The 20,417-nt window shown below is 41.7% G+C and overlaps 2 protein-coding genes across 3 annotated transcripts in view; both read left to right on the top strand.

Moving 5' to 3' along the window:
• The first annotated feature begins 210 nt into the window (after window positions 1–210).
• On the top strand, window positions 211–12,717 carry YIPF4 (Yip1 domain family member 4). The gene is made up of 6 exons (XM_063390689.1): window positions 211–601; window positions 4,171–4,324; window positions 6,330–6,501; window positions 8,643–8,720; window positions 10,376–10,489; window positions 11,665–12,717. The coding sequence occupies exons 1-6, from the start codon at window positions 517–519 to the stop codon at window positions 11,800–11,802; spliced, it is 741 nt and encodes a 246-aa protein (XP_063246759.1). The 5' UTR covers window positions 211–516; the 3' UTR covers window positions 11,803–12,717.
• Window positions 12,718–15,723: 3,006 nt separating this feature from the next.
• Window positions 15,724–20,417, top strand: part of BIRC6 (baculoviral IAP repeat containing 6) — a 173,386-nt gene continuing 168,692 nt past the window's right edge. Inside the window, exon 1 of one of the 2 annotated variants that reach the window (XM_063390687.1) lies at window positions 15,724–16,081. In XM_063390687.1, the coding sequence (XP_063246757.1) occupies window positions 15,847–16,081 (235 nt within the window). In that variant the 5' untranslated portion in view covers window positions 15,724–15,846. The remainder of the gene's footprint in view (window positions 16,082–20,417) is intronic. The other variant, XM_063390688.1, reaches the window with a different exon arrangement.

The raw sequence follows: 20,417 nt of genomic DNA, 5'->3' as shown, positions 1-20,417 counted from the left end.
TAGCCACTAGATCATGAGGGAAGGGAAGGGAGGGAGGAAGGGAGGGAGGAAGGGAGGGAGGGAGGAAGGGAGGGAGGGAGGGAGGGAGGGAGGAAGGGAGGGAGGGAGGGAGGGAGGGAGGGAGGGAGGAAGGAAGGAAGGAAGGAAGGAAGGAAGGAAGGAAGGAAGGAAGGAAGGGAGGAAGGGAGGAAGGAAGGAAGGGAGGAAGGAAGGAAGGAAGGAAGGAAGGAAGGAAGTTGGTTTGTCCCATCAGGAGGAGCTGTGCAGCGCAGTGGAAGTGACCTCACTGCCGGGACAGCGCCGGGATCCAGTCAGCGCTGCAGCACCGGCCGCCAGTGCGGGCGCGCCGTGCGAGCAGCCAATGGCAGGGGCGGCGCCGCTTGTTGTCGCCCCGTGAGGCGGCTGCGCCCTGGGCTCGGTGCCGCCGCCGCCGCCGCAGGAGGGACCCGGGAGGGCCCAGGCCCCGGTACCCGCTCGCCTCTCGCCGGGCCCGCAGCCCCCGCGGAGGGCGGGGAGATGCAGCCCCCGGGCGCTCAGCAGCCGCCGCTCTACGCGCCCAGCAGCGGGGACTTCACCTTCGTCTCCTCGGCGGACGCCGAAGGTGAGCGCGGGGCCGCGGGCAGGGCCGCGCTCGCTGTCCCGAGGCAAGGCTCGGCCGGGCCCCGGGGGAACGGGCTGTTCCCGGGCCGCAGAGGCAGGAGGGGCCTTCCTTGCCCTCTTTCCGCCGCCCCCGCGGTTGGTTGTCGTGGCTGGGGGCAGAGCGGGGTGGCCGCGGTGGCCGCTGGCCTGGGGCCGCTGCCGCGGGTGCGCCACGGGAGCAGCACCAGCGTGGCAGAGGCGGCCGTGCCGCGCCGCTTCCCGGCTGCTCTGAAAGCCGGGGCCGAGCCTGTCCCGGCTGCTGTGAAAACCGGGGCCGAGCCTGTCCCGGCTGCTGTGAAAGCCGGGGCCGAGCCTGTCCCGGCTGCTGTGAAAGCCGGAGCCGAGCCTGTCCCGGCTGCTGTGAAAGCCGGGGCCGAGCCTGTCCCGGCTGCTGACACAGCCGGCACCGCTGTCACTGCCGCTCCTCTGGCTCCCGTGCTGCTGGGAGCCCGCTGCGTTGTCTTACCGAAGATTGTGTCGTATGTTCACGTTTGCAGTAATGTTGTGCCAGAGTGTCTGCGCCGTGTCTCACTGCAGCACGGTGATGAAGGAGAAAAAGAAACCGTGTATGTAATTTAGGGGGTGAAGTGTGGTGTGCTGCCAAAGTGCTGCACTAATGGCAGTGCTGTACCAGCAGGCCGTGAAGATGTGCCTTCAGACTTCAAAACTGGACATACAGGAGTCAACATCGTGCAAACTTACTTTGTTGGAGAATGGTTTTTTGGTCTCTCCCCATTTAAATACCAAGGATTCTACCTTCATGTCACTCTTATGAAAGTGACAGGGAATCGTATAAATCCTTACTCACGTGTCCCACCCTCGAAAGGAATTGCTGAAGTGGAGAAATTACTGTAGAATACCTGTTCTTTAGTGCACTTCACAGTCCTTCTGAGAAGAAATACAAGTCAACCGTACAGTCATGGCTCTGGGGCTTTTTGTTGCTGGGGTTTTTTTGCTGGTTAGTTTACCTTTGTTTTGTTTTTTGTTCTCCACCCTGGCCTGAAAAAGGATCCATGTACCTCTGAGCAGAAGCTCTCTTCTTCTTCCCTGGAAGTATTTGTTGGGCAATGCTGAACCCAATCTAGTAAAGTACAGCCACCTTTCTGGTAGATTGTGTTGAATCACATTTGGCGCTGTGTTTTTTATGAACACAAGCAAGCTGTGATCTCCTGCCTGTTCAAGTGTAGTCCTGTCCTCAAAGTGCTGGATAGACCTACCTTAGCAAAGAAAAACACTAGCAAAATCAAACATATTGATATTTTAAAATCAAAATACTATGCATTGCACTCTAATTTTTACATGTTTCCCAAATCTCGATCCATATGAAAAAATAAAAATTAGCTGTTCTCTTTCCCCATCTTATTTCTGTGGGACGTAGGGACTGTATGGAAGAAAGCTGAAGAGATGTTCACAATTAGGTCACCAGACATAGTAGAAAGAGCAAACTGTTTATTGTTTTGTCTCTTGTACTGTTTTTTCAAAATTAAGAGTCAGGACTGTTTTGAAAGCTGGTGTTCTACAATGCTTTGTTGAAATGAGGCATCTGAGAGACCTTGGTTTTGTTTCTGCAATGTTCAGCCTGAGACAGAAGCAGTGAAGGCCCCAGACTCTCTCTAGGAGCCATCAGTTCTTGGCAGATTTTCCAGTGCCCAGTTCCCCACAGTTAAAAATCTCATTCAAAGCAGCCTGCAGAAGAGGAGGTGACCAATCCTTTTTCCCCTAGGTCTTGCAAAACAGACCTAAGGGAATCATGTTAAATCATGTTAATGGATTTTATAGTTCAAAAGTGTGGTTGCAGGTATTCATCGACTGCTAAAAGGAGTCTTGGTAAATATGACCTGTGCAGGAGTTTCCGTGCCTCAGGATGGATTGTTAGTCCCTGAGAAAGGAGAAATACACGGCTGGTTGGACTGCTGTGTTTGCTTCTTTTGACAGCTGCATTTATGCACCGAGTAGCAAGAACCTCCCCTTGCAAAAAGGTGTGATGTTGTTGCAGAAATAAATATTTCTTAATGACATAAGAGTCCAGAGTCAAGAGAATACTTCTGAGGCTTCAGCTTGATGCCCAGGCATTAAGATTTTTCTTTTTTCCCCCCTCTGTAGACAGCAGAGGAAGGCTTTGCTTGAGTCTGGTGAGAACTGTACGTAGGTGCTGGGACTCGGAAGCGCAAAGCAAAATTCCTGCTTTAAGTTACAGTGATCTTTACAAGGGTCTTGTGCAGATGGTGTTCAAGAATCAAGGAAATGGATCATTAACTCTTACGATTATGAAATAGTTGAAAAGCATTTATGGAGAAGCTTGAATCTGAGTGGCCTAGCAAGCTGGTCTGGGGAGGAGAATTCTGTTGAATTAATTACAATGCTGAGTGATCAATGAACATGTAAAACATGTTGGCTGAAGACACTGAGATTCTATCACTGTACAGATTTTGTTTCTGTAAGACTGTAATATTTCTAGAGAGGATGTTGCAAATGTAATCTACAAATATGGCCTGACGTGCCTTTGTGAGTGTTTCAGAAGCACTTGCTATAGTTAGGTGTTTTGGCAAATTTGTGCTTAGGAACTTTATTGTGAAAAACACACAACAATGAAGAGGCAAAAAAATATTGTCTTTATCAATATATTTATAGTAAGTTTGTACAAAATATTTACACATTTCTGTTTGGATTTTTCCTTCTTAGCAGATAATGGAAATCCATTATTTCCTAAAGGAATAGTTATTCCCTTGTTATGTATCTTTTTCTTTCATCTAGTTGCTTAATTTATTTTCCCATGCTACTTTTAATTTTCCATCTCTATATAAATGAATAAAATGAGCAAAAAAAAATTATTTCTTGGCAATTTTGCCAAAACCAACCAGAACATAGGTAAAGTGTTCTTGGTTTTGCTTAGTACTGTGGTAGAGAAAGATCACACTACATCAAAGAGAACTTGTATTACTTCATCTTGTCTGGAGCCTAAGGATTTCTGATAGCATTCTTTCTCTAACATTTTCAGCTGCGTTAAAGGCAGGTTGCAAATTAAAACATCTTCAAATGTTTTCCTTTTATGAAAAATTTGACATAAAAGCAGAGAGTGTTTTTTTCTGAAACAATGCCACTATAAAAAATGGGTGCCACAAGAGGTAGAGTATGATCAGAAAAAAGTTATAAATAGTCCACATTTGTAGTATGATGAGACTCTCATTAGTGTCCTCCTTTTGTGCCTTTAAACACTTAATGGCAAAGCACAAATGGAAGCCTTTCTGTTGTACCACAACACCGTGTCATTAAACTAGAGTCTCATCTAAAAGCTAAAATCTGGTATTTGAGACCTAACCCAACATTGTTACTATTGCAATAAAACCACAGGTACACTTTCAAATTATGTATCTGTGGAAGTATAATTTTATTTTGTAGCTTTGAGTGTTTTATGATGATGACCAACACATATAGCTTCATATGTTTGTTGTTTATCTTCCAGTACTTTTAAAATCAAATGGCTTTTTGCAAGACATAAAAAGTTCTGTATTTTTCTCCCTTTTTCTTTAGATCTTAGTGGTTCCATAACAACTCCAGATGTTAAGCTAAATCTTGGAGGAGAATTCATCAAAGAATCTACTGCAACTACATTCCTAAGACAGAGAGGCTATGGCTGGCTTCTGGAAGTGGAAGATGATGACCCAGAAGATAACAAGCCACTCCTGTATGTTGTGATTATTTTTGGGTATCTACCTTTATTAGCTGTGTAGGGAAAACAAATCATTTGTAGTCTCTCATTGTCCCACAGCCTTGTGCTGTGACTAGAATTCTGTTTGACAAATTACTTGACCAGTGAGTGTTTTCTGGTGCAAGAATGGAAGCATTGTTTCTCATTATGGATTTTAATCTCCAGGAATATAAAGCTGATATGCCTTTTCTACTTTTAACTGTTGATCTTAAAATGTTTTTTAAAAAAATGAGACTGTATTCTTTATATCTTTTGCATTCATGTTTCTTGGTATTGTGAAAAAATCAAAGGCTAAGACAATCCTGTGGGAAGATCCCTGTTAAGTAAATCTCAGTCAATTCTGTCAGTTATTCTGAAGCAAAAGTGTTGTGAATCATGGTTATTACAGTAGGGATGTTAGAACCAAGGTAGCACAAACTTTATCTTTGAGGCTGGTTTTTACTATAAGGCTGGATTTAAAGGGTGCTAGTGCTGAAAGGCAATAATGTCCTTAAAACTGAAAGCCTTGCATCCATTGTTCTGTTCTCAGAAACGTTGCAGGCTGAATGAAGGTTGTATCTTAAGGTTACTACACTAGGAATCAGGCAGGCTGGTCCTTGTTCTGCGCCTAAGCAACTTTGTTCTTAGTGTCTCAGTGTTTTCCTCTGAATTAAACATAATGATGCTTTAAAAAATTGGAGTGAGACAGAGTACTCTGGAGAACTCAGATGAGAGTGGTGGAAGACAACAGATGCCTGGAGAGTTTAATAATGACAGTGCTACTTGAGAATTGGTTTAAATTAAAGTGTGCAGAAGTAGCTCCTTGTGTGAATAAGTCTGTTTTGTGAACGTCTAACTTTTAATTAGGAAACACACTGTTGTAATGAGGTGACAACGTAGGAATTCTGACTTTTGTGTAATTTTGTTGTTTTGATTATTCCCAGAAACATAATGAATCATAATGTCATAATGAATTCTCACAATCTGAATCCTATTAAGGATTGAAAGAACAGCAGCCTGCTAAGGGAAGTTCACCAATGGAGTGCTGGTGTGCAAATATTTTGTTCAATAAAGTGAGATTATTTTTTACTTTCTCATTGGGCACCCTTACCCCAGACACTTGTTTCCTGATACAGCTACCATCACTTTCAGGTGAAGTAGCTGTCAGCTTTGTGCAAAAGACAATTTATTCACATGAGAAACTATCAGGAGATCTAGACAATGAGAAGGAATTATTTCTATGCAGCAGATATTTGTGTTACAGTCTTCAGAGTTAAGTGTAGGTCTGCTGCATCCTTTTTAGATAAATGGTGGCAAATAGATGCTTCCAGTCTATTCCTTAGATTCAGGGATGGTTAAAGGACAATTTTTGTTTCTTAGTCACCAATTAGTAATACCACTTTTGAAGTAGCTTTAGTAATAGTAATCCAAAAATTGCCTTGAGGGACTGAATTAGCAGTATTTGATTTTTTTTTTAAACAGAAGTTGTGGTGAGTCACATCTTTGCATTTATTTCTCCGTTCAGCTTTTGTGAAGAAAAGGCCAAAAAATCAAAACCTGCATAAATGAACTTAGCATATAATTCTACATTTTTGTTCACCGTATTCTTAAATGTAGAGCAGTATATCTGCTGGATGTCTCTTGCAACTCTTCAGAGCTCCTCAGTCATGACTGAGGTTCTGTACATAAAGAAGTGGAATTGCCCATTACTTGGGAAGTCTGATTCCTTCTCCATTAGTCTGGTACAGCTAGAGCAGCGTGTACCAGCCAAGAGTCCTGGGCAGAAGAGTCTTCTGGCCAATTTGTATGTGCTGGCAGAGAGTTTGTAACAGGTCTTGGTTTGCTGTGGACAGACTGTTCCTTTGCTAGTCATGGCTTCACAAAGCCTTGTGGCCGACAGGAGACTTGTTCTGTAAACCTACTGTTTGCTCCTCTACTTACTTTTTTAGCTCTGTTTCATTACTGTGGTGTGTAGTAATGGTCTCTTGCTTTACAATTCCAGGGAAGAACTCGACATTGATCTGAAGGATATTTACTACAAAATTCGATGTGTGTTGATGCCTATGCCATCTCTTGGGTTCAATAGGCAGGTAGTGAGAGACAATCCGGACTTTTGGGGTCCTCTGGCAGTTGTCCTCTTCTTCTCAATGATTTCATTATATGGACAATTTAAGGTAGGTATAAATCTTCTTCCTAAAATGAAATCTGAACTAAATTTGGGGATGTGATTGCTAAGCAATTTGCATTCTTACGTAGGTAGAAAGACTTTTTTTCACATACTAATGTGGGGCATTTCAAGTGCTGTTTCTCAAGTTAATATGTAGAAAGACAGCAGTTAGGAATGTATTAAATAGCCCACGGGTAGGTTAATCATGATGAAATGTCAGGTTTGTTTTTATACAGTAAAACAAAGGAAAGATGTGGTTTCTAGAGGAACCAGATTGATACTAATGGGTTTATAGTCACATTAGTGAATCTTTCCATTTTAATTGTGACCTTTTGTTAACTTGCTTTTTTATTACTAAAAAATGTGAGCAAAAGCATTTGTTTGGATGCCACGAATTCTAATTTCCTGACAAATAAAGCTGCTTATTTAATTCACACTATATGACTGCTGTTATCTGGTATATTTAATCCTCTTAGTGACGTTTGCTATTTTGTCCTCCCTGCTCAGTTACAATCAAATAACTTTCCTCTGGTCAATAGACTTTTTCCATAATTCCTTTTGAACTCCGGGGTGAGGAGCTACTCAGAGGCATTGTTCATATTAACTGACTTCCATAAACACTGTTAGCTTTTTTGTGTCCTGATTAAAATAAAGAATCATTATCATTTATAGCAACAATTTGAATGTAAGCTTAGGTGCTGCTGCACTGGAAATCTTTATGACTAAATGTGTGGTTACAGTTGTTTTAAATGTGACCAAGTATGGCAGTAAGCCCTATGTAAACCAGCAGAATGTGCTTATGCAAGGATTCTTGTGAATGGTGGGATAAAATCATTCCCTCTGAGACCTCTGGCTTCCATATGGTGTACCAAACGCTGACTGAGAATTCACCTCAGTGTCTTGTCTCTATCAGGCTTGAAGTGAGTAGACTAAGCCTCTTTATTGTTCAAGTCTTTTGGACTGCTCAGCTGTCTCCTTGACAAAGCAAGGGCCATTCCTTGACCCCGTGACAGATGAACCCCCCCTGCAGTTTGTACCTCCTGTACAGGAACACTGGGGCCAGTGTTTCTTAGAGCACTGGGTTTGCCATAGGGATGCCACAGTGCTGTGTATGTATGAGGAGGGAAAGCTGGCAGCCACCAACAGGGGACTGACAGCAGCTGGACTAGACAAACACAAAGGTGGGCTCTAAACTGGAGAGAGATGAGCATTTCTGCTCTAAGACTCCAATCTGGTCCTCTTCTTCTAGTCAGCGGAGGAAAACAGGAAGTACAAGGAGGCTATGAGCTATTTTCACAAATAACATAAGGCCACTACATTTTTTTAGTGCTGCTGTGATTTTTGTCAGGTTTTTTCCTATTTCATATAGGAAATATGGAACTTTTAATTAGGCAATGTACTGAACTGAATACTGACTTAATATTTTAAGTTCAGTCGTTGTATGTTTGGAAATACAGAGACTGGACTTGCACTGTTGTTTCCTTCTGAAAAGGCTTTTCAGAAAGGAGAGCTTTACTTCCAGTCCTCTCAGTTGTCTCAACACCAAAACCAGCTTGAAGATTCTTTTAAGCCAGAGAATGATTTTAGGATTTCTTCTGTAGTTTAAGAGCAGAACTATGAAAGAAGCAAGAAAAAATAATGACACACCTGGTCCTGGGAATTTAAGGCTCTATATTAAGTTGTCATCATCATCAAGTTCCACTGAGAATTAAAGTCCTGTGTCTTCTGAGCATTCTCAGTTTGAGTAAAGGATAAACTGACGTCTTTATAAGTGAAAGAAGGAGAATTCCATCTGCTTATATTGTTTGGACTGACTTTTAAAAACTGTCTGAACCCATATTTTGTAATAGGTGGGATATGAAGACATTCAGGGTAGCTTTAACTCAACTTCCTATTCCTGTTACAATACTTACAGAATACATTGCATGTGCATTCTATGTACACCAAATTTACCATTAATGTGATTCTGTAAATGTAACCTTGGAACTTCATTTGCTAATTACACTGTGATACTAAACACTATTCTTGTCACAATTCAGAATTCACTTTTGCATAATAAAATCCTTGACTGCAGTGCAAGTGATCATGGAAATGGATTTTCCTTTTTCACAATTACTCATATAAATGAATTGTTCTTTATCTTTCAAGGTTGTTTCTTGGATTATAACTATTTGGATATTTGGATCCTTGACAATTTTTTTACTGGCCAGAGTTCTTGGAGGAGAAGTAAGTACCATATGTGTAAAGGATGTAGATGGAGGTAATGTAAAGTCTCTTGACAATGTTTTTCAGCAGTAGTTGGGTTTTCATAGTGCTTGGATTTGGATCTTGTAGTCAGCTAAGAATGGATGCAATTGCTAAGTGTAAAGTCAACATTTCAGGTTTTCAGTCCAAAATGAAGTCTAAAATACAGAGATCATCAGCTAGTCCTTTGGTGCAATGAAGGGTGTGCTTGGAAGTGATAAACAGTCTGAAAATTTGTGCTGTGAATCCCAGAAATTCCAAAGGCTTCCTGTGGTCCAGAACCGAAGTCCATTCTTGAGGGAGAAATGCTTTCAAGTTTTTGGTCACTGGACTAAATGGAAACTTTTTTTTTTAAGGGGGGGCTAACAGCAGTTAGATGTCCTTGTGTGTAAAGCACCTGCCAGTGTTTGTTTCTGTCCCTGGCCTGATGCAGTTCAAACCCAATAAAGTATGAAAGCCAGGGCATGTTTTCCAACTGCAAAGCCAGCTGGAGCTGTGGCATCCCTCCCTCCAGCTGCTTGCACCAGCAGGGTTGGAATAGTTGCTTGAGCTGTTTACAAATTGATTCAATAAGCAATTCAGGTGTAAACAACAAAAAATGACTGAGAGCAAGGCCCACAGACAGCTGCAGTGGAACAGTCAGGAGGGCAAAACATCTTAAAATGGATCTGCAGCATAAAATGCATTGAACTGTGTTGTGAAGAACTAAATATTCAGTGGTGCTTGATTTTTATATTTGTACTATGGATATTGCATTAATGATGCACCGGTGTTGCAGAGGTCCTATGTTATTGAATTTAAATTTTTAAAATTTTCCTTTTAATCATAATTGCTAGAGTCTTCTTGTGAGAATGCTGTTTTGAAGGAAAAAGTTATTCTGAATGTGATTGCAAGGTGTTTCTGCATTTCAGCACAGTCCAGATGCCCTTAAATCAATCTGGTTTGTGGCTCAAAATAAGAAATTACCAGATGTATAAACTGGAGAAAAAATACAGGTTTGCAGAGCTTGTCATGAGGGATCATCATCCACAAGAAAATGCTTACAAGATGCCACTACTTCTCCTGTTACATCCAAGAAGCCTAGCTGTGCACAGGAACATTTCAGACCATAGTAGGCGAAAATCAGACATTTCCTTCTGAATCTAAAAGTAGTTATGGAAGTACTTGGAACAACTCTGTCCTAGATAATCGCAATAAATTGAAGCTGGAAATCAGAATTCTGTGCCTTAGAGGGATCAAGTTTTAAGTCTTCCACTGATGCCAAAAACATTCATGTGCTTTATGTATTTATTTATGTGTCATGGGTATGAGTATGTTAGTGCAGAAAATGATGTATTTGCTCAGGACTACATCTGGTCCTTGAGAGGTCTGTTACAGCTCTATGCTTGTGGCTATTATATGTAAATGCTTCCTTTGAAACTAATAATTTACAGTGTTTTGGGAAAAATAAAAAGACAACGTATTTCTAATTTTAGTTTAGCATACAAAACCAATTTTTGTACTAGCAAGCCTCCTTTAGCTGAAATTTCATGAGTATAACACATTATAATCGTTATTCATAGTGGTAAGAACAAATTGTATTTGGTGACAGAGATTGAGTACTGCAAAGCTTATTTTTATGTGCTTGAAAATTTCAGGTTGCTTATGGCCAAGTTCTTGGTGTAATAGGATATTCCCTACTTCCCCTCATTGTCATAGCACCTGTACTTTTGGTGGTTGGATCATTTGAAGTTGTTTCTACCCTAATAAAAGTAAGTTCATATCATCTGTTGAGAATTCAGATATTTTTAAGTCACTTTCTTAACACTTCGAGGAATCTGCTCAGGAAAACGTAATGATGTGTCAAGAATTTCAGAACTACAACGTGAGCTCTGTGATCCTTTTGGTTAGCATGGTGGAAAGTGAATGCGATTTTAAATGCTGCATTTGAGTGCTTGGGGATATACACTGCTGTTGCTATAACAACACCTGTTGTTACTAGAGTGGCTTGTATTTAAGTATTTTGCTGTGCTCTAATAGTTGCATTACAAAAAAGATGGGATTCTCATTTTGAGAAGAGAATGCATAATTAAACCTCAGAATGAAGAATCTGAAAATACGCTGTTCTCTCCCTTCCCCCATCATCCAGATTATTTTTAGTCCCTGCAGCATGAATATGACGTTAGTCATTGTTCTGAGACCTCCCCATAGTGGTAGCGGTGCAGAGCCACCCTCCATAGCCTTTGCAGAGAAGGTAGGGAGCATTCTGATTCAGAGATGGGGAATGGAAGGCACAAAGAATAACCTGCCTAGTACCACCCGCTGCTGGACACCTTTGATGGAACCAGCAGCGTTCCCTAAAAGATCCCAGAACGACAGAACGCTCTTGAACGCTTCTAGTACTTCTTAAAACCCTTTTAGGTGGCCTTTGAAGTTACTGCTGAGCCTGGGAAGGTTCACTGATGAAATTCTGTTATGAGCTAAGCTGTGCACTTTCTGGAAGTTTGTTCTGCTGACTTTATTAATTCTGTCCCTTCAGCTTGCTGGCAAACAGTGTAATTGCAGTACAACTAGAGTGTATGATAAGTTGCAAAATTGCTGTATTTAAGATTTGATAATCTGTGATTACTGATAAATGACAGAATGTAAATCATTAACTTGCCAGTTAACTAATACATAACTTCAAAATGAATATATGTTCGTGAAACCTCTGTTACTTGATTACTACTAACAGCCTTATGTTAATTTCAGAGTGAATCTCTGCAAGATTCTTATCTTTGCACCACTAGTATGAATATGCATTACAAGCCCCAAATGGCTAAAACTTCTTGAGCTGTGACAAGTACAGCTTCTTATGGCTAGCTCTGTGTTATACTGAGAGGAGTGATTTTTACTATGGAGAGACTTTCTTGTGGTGTCAGCTAAGACTGTTCATCTTCTTTTTCAGTTATTTGGAGTCTTTTGGGCTGCATACAGTGCTGCATCATTACTAGTTGGAGAAGAATTCAAGACCAAGAAACCCCTTCTAATTTATCCAATCTTTTTATTATACATTTATTTTCTGTCCTTGTATACTGGGGTGTGATCTAGTGTAAGATGTGGCCAGAAACCATTATTTCAGTCACTTGCAGACTGATGATGTGTAAGATTAAGAAGGCTGGAGATAACACAAGTGATGTTTTGTATCCAGTTGTCGAGATGTTTTAAGATGGAAGAGCATATTTGTGTATATTATTTAATGAAGCAATTGTAGCTATATAGATTTGTATCAAAGTTCTAGGTTTGTTTAAGACTCTTCAGATTTTAATGAACAAAATAAAAGAACCTTGTGTTTTATAACAAAGCGTAGCAAAACTGCAACTCAATACCTGTGCCAAACGCACTGGGACCAGATTACTATATTCAAGAATTTAAAATGAGAAGTTAACTGTTAACAATCTCAAAGTGCAATTTTTCTTTTGAGCTTAAACACAGCTGGCTTTCTTTGGCACAGCAGATTCTGTAGATAATATATATTTATGAAACAGTCCTGATTGTTCACAGAATAGTCTGTATAATCAAGACAAGAAGATACTACTTTTAATTTAGTGCCTCAATTACTGTGATTTGGCTGTTGAGTTTTTATAAATTCCAATTTGTTTTCAAAACGTGTATATACTGTGTATTTTGTATCTATGGCTTGTGTGTACCGTAAATACTCCTTGGTTAAGGATGTATATTGGGTTTTTAAAAATTGAAGATACAAGTATTCAAAGTTTTCATTTACTATCTCTGACCAAAGGAGCAAGATATTTACTGCGTGACATAATTAATTAAAGTGCGTATTTAGAGAATCAAATTATTTTACTTAAAAGTATAAATTTACAGAGAAATGGGTGAACACCTTTCTCAATTCTAGTGCTGGCCTAATGTTGGAGAGAAAAAAGATGATCTATCAAATTTATGTGATCTTTAAACAATGTTATTTTATGATGACAAAATAAAAATATTGCTTCCCTAACTATGTTTTACAACATCTTGCTCTGTTTTGCTTTTAACAGCACGGTACTTAACATGCATACTTTTTTTTCTTTTTTTTTTCATCAATACTGTTAATCCCTTGTAAAGAGAAATAAGAAAGGTTTGGAAGGCCAGATTCTCCCTCCACTAAACAAGGCAGAGTTACAGCCTTAGTAACAGTTAGAGTCTTGCTAATTTTGACTCTCCAAGGATTATGTAATAATGTGATGACATGTTAAATATTTCCTGTGTACTGTGTTGGTTGCTTATATAATGGTCCTTATGGTAATATTTCTTCACAAGGGAAGTCCACTGAAGTTCACTTTGTATGGTGCTAATGTAGGCATTTGCAATCTTCAGGATTTCGTATCAACAAATAGCTCTGAAGGTTTGGGTTTTTTCTTCTGGCAACAGAAAAAAAGCATTTCCCATTCTTCTCCCTTCTCCCCCCCTCCTTTTTTTTTTTTTAATGCTACAAATAAAAATCAGCCATGACAAGGTAATAGCAAGGGCTGTCTTGGATCCCTGATGGACCTATTTCCATATCAGAAATGTAGTTTTCCAGCTTTTTAGACTGTGTAACTAGCCAGCTTGGTAACTTATTTTTACCAGTCATTACTAATGCAAAATACATAATTAAATTCCAGCTCTGCTCCAAGCCTTTAGCGTATTCAGTCTGCTTTCCTGGGTGATGCTTGTGTTGGTTTTAAACAGAACCACTTGAAGTCAGTGCTGGACATAAATTGTAGTATTAATAATTGAGTTTGTAATACATAAAACCAGAAAAATTGGTAGAGTGATTGACTTTTCAGCTGATTTTTGATTTCTGAATAAGTTGTGGTGGAATTAATGCAAAGTGGTACTAATTCAATTTATACCAGCAGCAGCTAATTTCTTAGCAACAAGTGTTTTGAGAGCATTCATCCACATTCTAAAAAAAAAAAAAGAAGTTGCAGTGTATTTTAAAAAAAGCATATTAGCTTTGGAATCTTGCATGATAATCTGGTTTTACCTCTCTTCTTCTTGACGTACATATTTTTTTTAACAGGAATATCCAACTATTATTATAATACTCCACTCAGCCCCTGTGAATACAATTTAACTTCTGTCCCCACAAAGGTGAAGGGCAAGAACACATTTAGGTTACGAGGCTGTTGGACAGCTTTTAGCTCAGTTCCTCTTTGCACAGTTGTTCATGAGGTGTTCTGTGCATCTGAACTGACTATGAATATTGAAAGGATGCAAGAATGGTCTGTTGAACCTCCAAATACCTCCCTTTCCAGTTATGTTCTGTGAAACTTATAGTTGGAATTGTAACTCTTCCTTTCCACAGATTTGGCACATGTGTAATATGCAATGTAGATATGCACTTAACCTAGTACATATTTTGTACCCAATTGCAGATTTGCACCTTATAATCTTAATATCTCTAGGGTCACTTTTTGCATATGTTGTGCAAGAAACATACAGACAGCTCTCAAATGATTCTGATAGTTTGTAATAACTTTGCATTCAACAAACTCCTATTTTTAGATGAGGTATGTGTGTAAATACAAGATGTATTTTATAAAAATTTTGAATTAAACTTGTTTACAGAATGTATGAAGCTCATTTATATTTACTGACTTAATACTGAATAATTAATATTGATGAATTAAGACACATGTTCCTGTGCATGCCATCCATATATTGATGCTGGACATAGCACCAGTAGCTTTGAGGCTATAAATAAGTTTTTGTGATAATCAACATACTACTTCAGTCTGTCAAAACTGGAAACTTCAAGCATGTCTGTCTAGCAAAAAAATTGCCTTTCTAAGATGCAGCACCTCATTTTGGGGTGGTGACATGGGTATCACACCTTGGTGAGACATGCATTCTGAATGATCTCCAGAGAGCAGATAGACACGTACATCTTGTTTCCTCTTCTACCCATCAGACATAACTCTGCTGTTTATCAGAAAAATTACACTTACTTGAAAAGTTGATGAAATCAGTTGTTGAGACAACATACAGCTTGAGCGATCTGCTGTAATTTCCCCATTATCCGTACAGCTGTTTAATGTTTTACTTGAAGTAATACAGCAAGCTTAAAAGCTGCTCATTTTGATCTCAGGACAATTTTGATTAGCCTGGGTGGCACCCATACCCATGTGGGTTTGGTTTCCTTATTTTTTCTTCATGCCCTGTATTTCTTTAAAAATTTCCATACTAGAGCAGCCTGTGCGAATTTGGGTCCTTCTAATAAAAATACTCTGTAGAAAACGTTGTATTTGAAAATTAGCTTGAAGACCATCAGTAGCCTAAAAGCTTTGTGAAATATTTGAGTGTAACATGTCACTTAGATCAAATAACGCCTGTGGCAGATAAAGTAACATGTACAGGTAAGCTGAGCGATGCAAACGGAATTGGTGTTTTAGTGGGCGAAAAGGGAAAATCTCAACAAAATACAACATGTTTTATTAACTATTTTTTGGGGCACTGCTTCAGAGCAGAATGCTGTTGTGTGTGCAATGGCTCCGTGCTCCCGGCCCGGGGCCAGGGACACCCTTTGGCTTTGTCACTCCGCACCAGCGCTGAGGCCAGGGCTGACACCGGGGCTCCCTCGCACACTCGGGGTCAAAACCACAACCGGTGCCGGAGCCGGGGTAGGAAACGCAAATCCCCGCTCCGCTTTCCCCAAGTCGGGGGGCGGCGAACGCGCCCGCCCGCTTACGACCCAGGTTTTGTCCGAAGCAGAAACGCCACGGCAGCGGCGGGGGCCAGGATCGCCGGGGGCCGAGATCACTGCGGGCCGGGATCGCCTCGGGCCGGGCTCGCCTCGGGCGCGGAGCCAGCGCTGCGTGGGCCCGCGGCGGGCGCGGCGGGCGGTGCGCATGCGCGCGCAGCGCAGCCCCGCCCCCGGCCCGCCCCTCGCGGAGCGGCCCCTCGCCCCCGCCCCCCGCCGGGCCGCGGCCGCTCGGTTCCGCATCCGGCGCGGCTGTGTCACTTCCCGCTCACGCGGGCGCTCTCCCTTTCCCCCTCTCCCCGGACCCGGATGGTGACTGGCGGCGGCGGCTCCAGGGACTGTCAGTGAGCGGCTCTCCGCGGGCCTCTTGTCCTGAGGGCGGCGGCGGCGGCGGCCGCGAAGATGGCTGCGGCGGCCTCCTGCTCCGCGGCGGCGGCGGCGGCGGGGCCCGGTCCCGGTCCGGGCTCCTGCGAGTGGCTGCTGCTGCGGGACGGCTGCCTGCGCTGCGACGCCGACGGGCTCTGCAGCCTGTGCTACCACCCGGCGCTCAACGCCATCCTGGCCGTGACCGCGCGCGGCGCCATCAAAGTCATCGACGGCACCTCGGGGGCCACGCTGCAGGCGTCGGCGCTGGGCGGTGAGCGGGGCCGGGGCGCGGGGCCGCCGCCGAACAGGTGTCGTGGCGGGCCGGGGAGCTCGGCGCGGAGCGGCCGCGCTGCCTCGGGCCGCGGATGCCGGAGGATCCCCCCGGCTTATTGTCACCCCTTTTTCTTTTTCTGGCCTGAACGGCCTCCCTGCCCAGGGGAGTGGTGGAGTCGCCGTCCCTGGAGATGTTTAAGGAGAGACTGGACGCGGCACTAGTGGTTGACGTGGTGGTGTTTGGTCAGAGGCTGGACTCAGGGAATCTCAGAGGTCTTTCCCAACCAGAGCTTGTGGTTCTGTGTTCCTGCTCTTTGGGGCAGAGATACTCATGTAGACAGCGCCGAGGGGTTTTACTTCTGTAAAACATATTGGCACGGCTGCTGAAAGATTAAATGGAGATGGAAGGCTGTGATGTATAGGGTTGTATTTTTTAATTTTGCCTTTGCAGGTTTTGTTGTGGATCATGTAACGTTGAACCTTCCAAAGATTAGAAGCAGCATGTTAGGCAGGACAAGTGTAGTTCTAGTTTTTATTGATATGTGATACTGTAATAATTTATTTATTGAGCCTTATTCTGTTTTTTAAGAAAGTTTACTGGTTAAAAGTGTCATTTGTCCTATGGCTTAAAACTATTTAAGATCAGAATCCTTTATGAAGTTGTCTGGTGATATGTTTTTGTACGTGTTTGAGTAGTTCTTCAGGCTGTTGACTATCTTGGCTGTCTCTGGTGGTAGTAACCATATCCCTGCTATTATGCTCAGGAAGCAGGATTGTGCACTGGCTTTGTGGAGGCTTAGACTGCAGCATCTCCAGAACTAGGAAGCAACTTTATTTGTTGGCCATTAGTGTTTTTGGACTGTTAATAAACTAGCTCTGTAGAAAAGGATCCATATGTCATTAATAGCTTTTGTTCCTTGTTCATTAAGGGCTTTTAAACTGTGTCACTTGTGAGAGTATTGGCGGTGGGTGGTGGGTAGGGTTGTTTGTCTCTTTGTGAGTCCAGCCCTTGGAATAGAAAGAAAGGCTTCTTAGCAGTCGTGTGCCTCCATGCTCAGGTCCTCCTTACAGCTGTGCATTGCTAGTAAGATGTTGCTTTGCTGAGTGGTGGTTGTTTGCTGCCCAAACGTGGTACAGTAATGCCAAGAACGGCATGGGAATGCCATAGCCCGGGCAATATGTACACTTTCACCTTGAATACCAGTAACTGCATTGCAATGTCAAACTGAAGAGAACAGGACAAAAATTGATGATTTCATAACGTAAAGTTGGTTCATTGTATGTAAAGGTTAAGGATTTGGGGCAATTGAAAAAAAAAAGGTTTTGTGGAATTATTAAGAAGGTACCAGCTGCTTTTGTTGTCAGTTGCTTGCATGGAGAATGAGGCTCTTGTGTGATGTTTCCTTCATTGTTCAGGATTCAGATCACTCTGCTTCTATAATTCCCTTCTACCATGCTGTCTCCTAAAGTGCAATTTTTATTAATAACTTTGTTTCTTTTCTTCAGGCTATTGCAGGAATTTTAAAATTGCATTTAAGTTGTGGATGAAGAGGGCATAAATAGAGGACTTAATTTGTAATTGGCTGTCTGTGTAGGAGATGTTTAATTCTCAGATACAGAAAAGGAAGTGAACTGTAAATCAAAGTGATTTTACACTTTGCTGTGATAGAATCCTTGCAAAGGATTTGACTCAGTATTCAAATGCTAATGGCAGTTCTCTCCTAAATAGTAACTATTTGAAAATAACATATTGCTTTGCTTCTGTTACGTACATTCAATCATGTATACTTCCTTTAGTGTCAGTCTTCTCTGTGACAGCAAGCCCGTAAAAGATGAGTTCTACTCCTCCTCACATAAAACAACAGAATTGCTTGCAATCTACCCAAATTTTATCTGTGCAGTAGAGCTGATGATTATATTACTAAGGGAAAAAAGAATAACCTTAGCTTAGTTTGAAGAAACTTTAGATGAATTTTCTTATAGATTCAGGCTGGCATGCCTGTCAGAAATCTGGTTCATCTCAGCGGTTGGTGTCTGTTGTGGCTATTAGCAATCCTGTTCACTCTTTTTCTCTCTCTCTTTCCTCCCGTCTTTGGGAAGAGAAGGAGAAGGGAGTTTAGCTGTTCTCTGATGTCTGCCTGCACTGTACAGCATGAGTTCTTCTAATGTAGGATAGTGGTAGCTGGACACTCCGACCTGTAGACCAACTCTGTCCCTGCTCCCTCCCCTGCCATAAATGACAGGTCAAAGGATATTGTTGCTCCAGGGACTTCTGGTACTATAACTAAAAATAGAGTCTCTAGGAATTAAAACTGCTTCTCCTGGGAGACTGCTTGTCCTCCTTGGTAATTGAGGCTGCAGGTCTTCTGCCTTGCCAAAGATTTACGTTGGACAGAAATGCTGTTGCTTGTTACCCAAAGAAAAACAAAACGTAGCAGACGTCTTTCTAGAAAGCAGAGCAAGGAAAAGATTCTCCTATCAAGGCAGGATCGGGGAGGAAAAGAAACACCACCAAGCCTCAGTGTGTTTTGTATTTGCAGTCACAGTTCACTGCGGAAATATATATTAAGCTTTGAGCTCGTTCTCTGTGAAAAGATTGAACCTGTGGAATGCTGAATGTGGTAAAGCAGTGGAGGCTGCCTTCATTAGAATAGAAATGCAGATTGCTCTTTGGTGTGTTAAAGAGCAAGGCAGAAGATTCACAGCCAGAAGACAGTACAGTTATAGATTGGGTCCAGACATTAGGATGTGGTCTGTGTGCTTTGGTTCCTCATCTGAACGTCAGTGATCTAATGTATGTGGTGATCCAGGGATTGTTCTTCTGAGCCCAGTCCGGAGGAGTTCAGTGGGAATTGTTGTACCATGTTGAATCTTCAGCAGTTCTGGCTCTTGAAAGTGTGTAATCATCTTTGATCTGTTTCCAGTGTGAGCCCTATAGGCCTATTCAAGAGGACCAGGTGATCATTTGCAACAGCCCAGAGCGTGGTAGTGCATAAAAGTAGGGGAAAATCAGGTAACACTAACATTAAGCTCTGTCTTAGCTGGTCACAAGGTTGGCCTTTTTATTCTGACAAGACTGTTGCATGCACACTCCATTTCAGAGAACCAGACTAGGAGTTCAAGGAAAATTCTCGTGATTTCTGGATGTTCTGCATTTCTGTTTATTAGCTTGTAGTGGTTAGTCAGGACTGGTTTTGAATCCGTCACGCAAGTCTATCAAGTACTTTATTTTCCCTCTTAGACATTTAAATATTTCTGTGGTTTCAGTTTCAAGATGAACACTGGTAACCAAAAAAACATAAATGAGCAATCTTCAAATACGACATTAAAGATGAGCCTTTTCCTCAGCCTCAAAAGAAGCAAACCAAAACAGCGAGACAAAAATACCCTGAAAAATCTAAACAAACTTCCAGATGAGTTTTGAGTGACTCTCTTAGTGTTCATAGAGGTGTTTGGTTTATCAGTCCCTTCTAATTAGAAATAAAGTAAGAAAACTGCCTGAACTGGGAGAGTGCTGTAACTCCCAGAGAAGCTTTGGCAGTATTAAAATAAGAAACTAAAATGTACCATCGGATGGACAGTGACCATCTTGAATGTTCCAGTAGGTATTTTTGTATTAATTCAATGTAGCAGTAACTTCAGAGCCTCATTTGCTAAAATGCACCGTGTTTTGTAGATAAGGCCATTTAAATTACTCTAGGGGCCTCAACAATAATCAAAATATACACTTCGGAATCTGTACAGGGAAGGATCTGTTCATGGTACACATGTGCCAGTTCCTACAGGGGAAGCAGAGCTGCTGCATTATCAGAGGCCCTCAAGGACTGTTCCTCCATCAGAAGAATTTAGAAGTAAATAGATCCCAGCCCAGGAGGCTCACCTGTGCCAGCAAGTTCAACACCGTTATCTGTCAGAGTTCACTTTTGGGGAAGTCTTGTTTTTCATCAGCTGTCTAACTTTAAATTATGGTGCCTTGGAAATCTCTCAAGTGGTATCCAGCTCTGTTTCCTTCTGATTCTTTTCCATGTGATGCAGAAGGCAAAATAAGAGAAGATTCTCTTTTGCAACTTGGAAGTTTAGTATATAGAGGGAATTTACATTTACAATAATCTTTAGGAAGAAACTGTTGGGATACTCTTATCCAATTCTACAATTGATTTATTTGAAGACACCATCAACAGTTTCAACTGTTTGAAGCTCACTAGTAATACTGCTCAAGTTCTCCTTCATTCCTCAAAACTTTTCTTCCATCTTTTTTTCCTTGTATTCTTTTGTTCCGTTATGAAACAAAGATGATGATGATGATGATAATAATAGTAATAATGAACCCCCTT

Source organism: Prinia subflava, chromosome 2 (genome assembly GCF_021018805.1).
Source record: "Prinia subflava isolate CZ2003 ecotype Zambia chromosome 2, Cam_Psub_1.2, whole genome shotgun sequence".
NCBI lineage: Eukaryota > Metazoa > Chordata > Aves > Passeriformes > Cisticolidae > Prinia > Prinia subflava.
The sequence above is the reverse complement of the archived record's forward strand: the minus strand, read 5'-3'. Positions and strand labels throughout refer to the sequence as shown.

What these genes read in the sequence shown, in the direction of transcription:
- YIPF4 (XM_063390689.1), top strand. Translation starts at nt 517, where the DNA reads ATGCAGCCCCCGGGCGCTCAGCAGCCGCCGCTCTACGCGCCCAGCAGC. An exon ending in CTCCTCGGCGGACGCCGAAG is followed by an intron (nt 602 to 4,170) that starts GTGAGCGCGGGG and finishes CTTTTTCTTTAG; the next exon opens with ATCTTAGTGGTTCCATAACA. An exon ending in GAAGATAACAAGCCACTCCT is followed by an intron (nt 4,325 to 6,329) that starts GTATGTTGTGAT and finishes TTACAATTCCAG; the next exon opens with GGAAGAACTCGACATTGATC.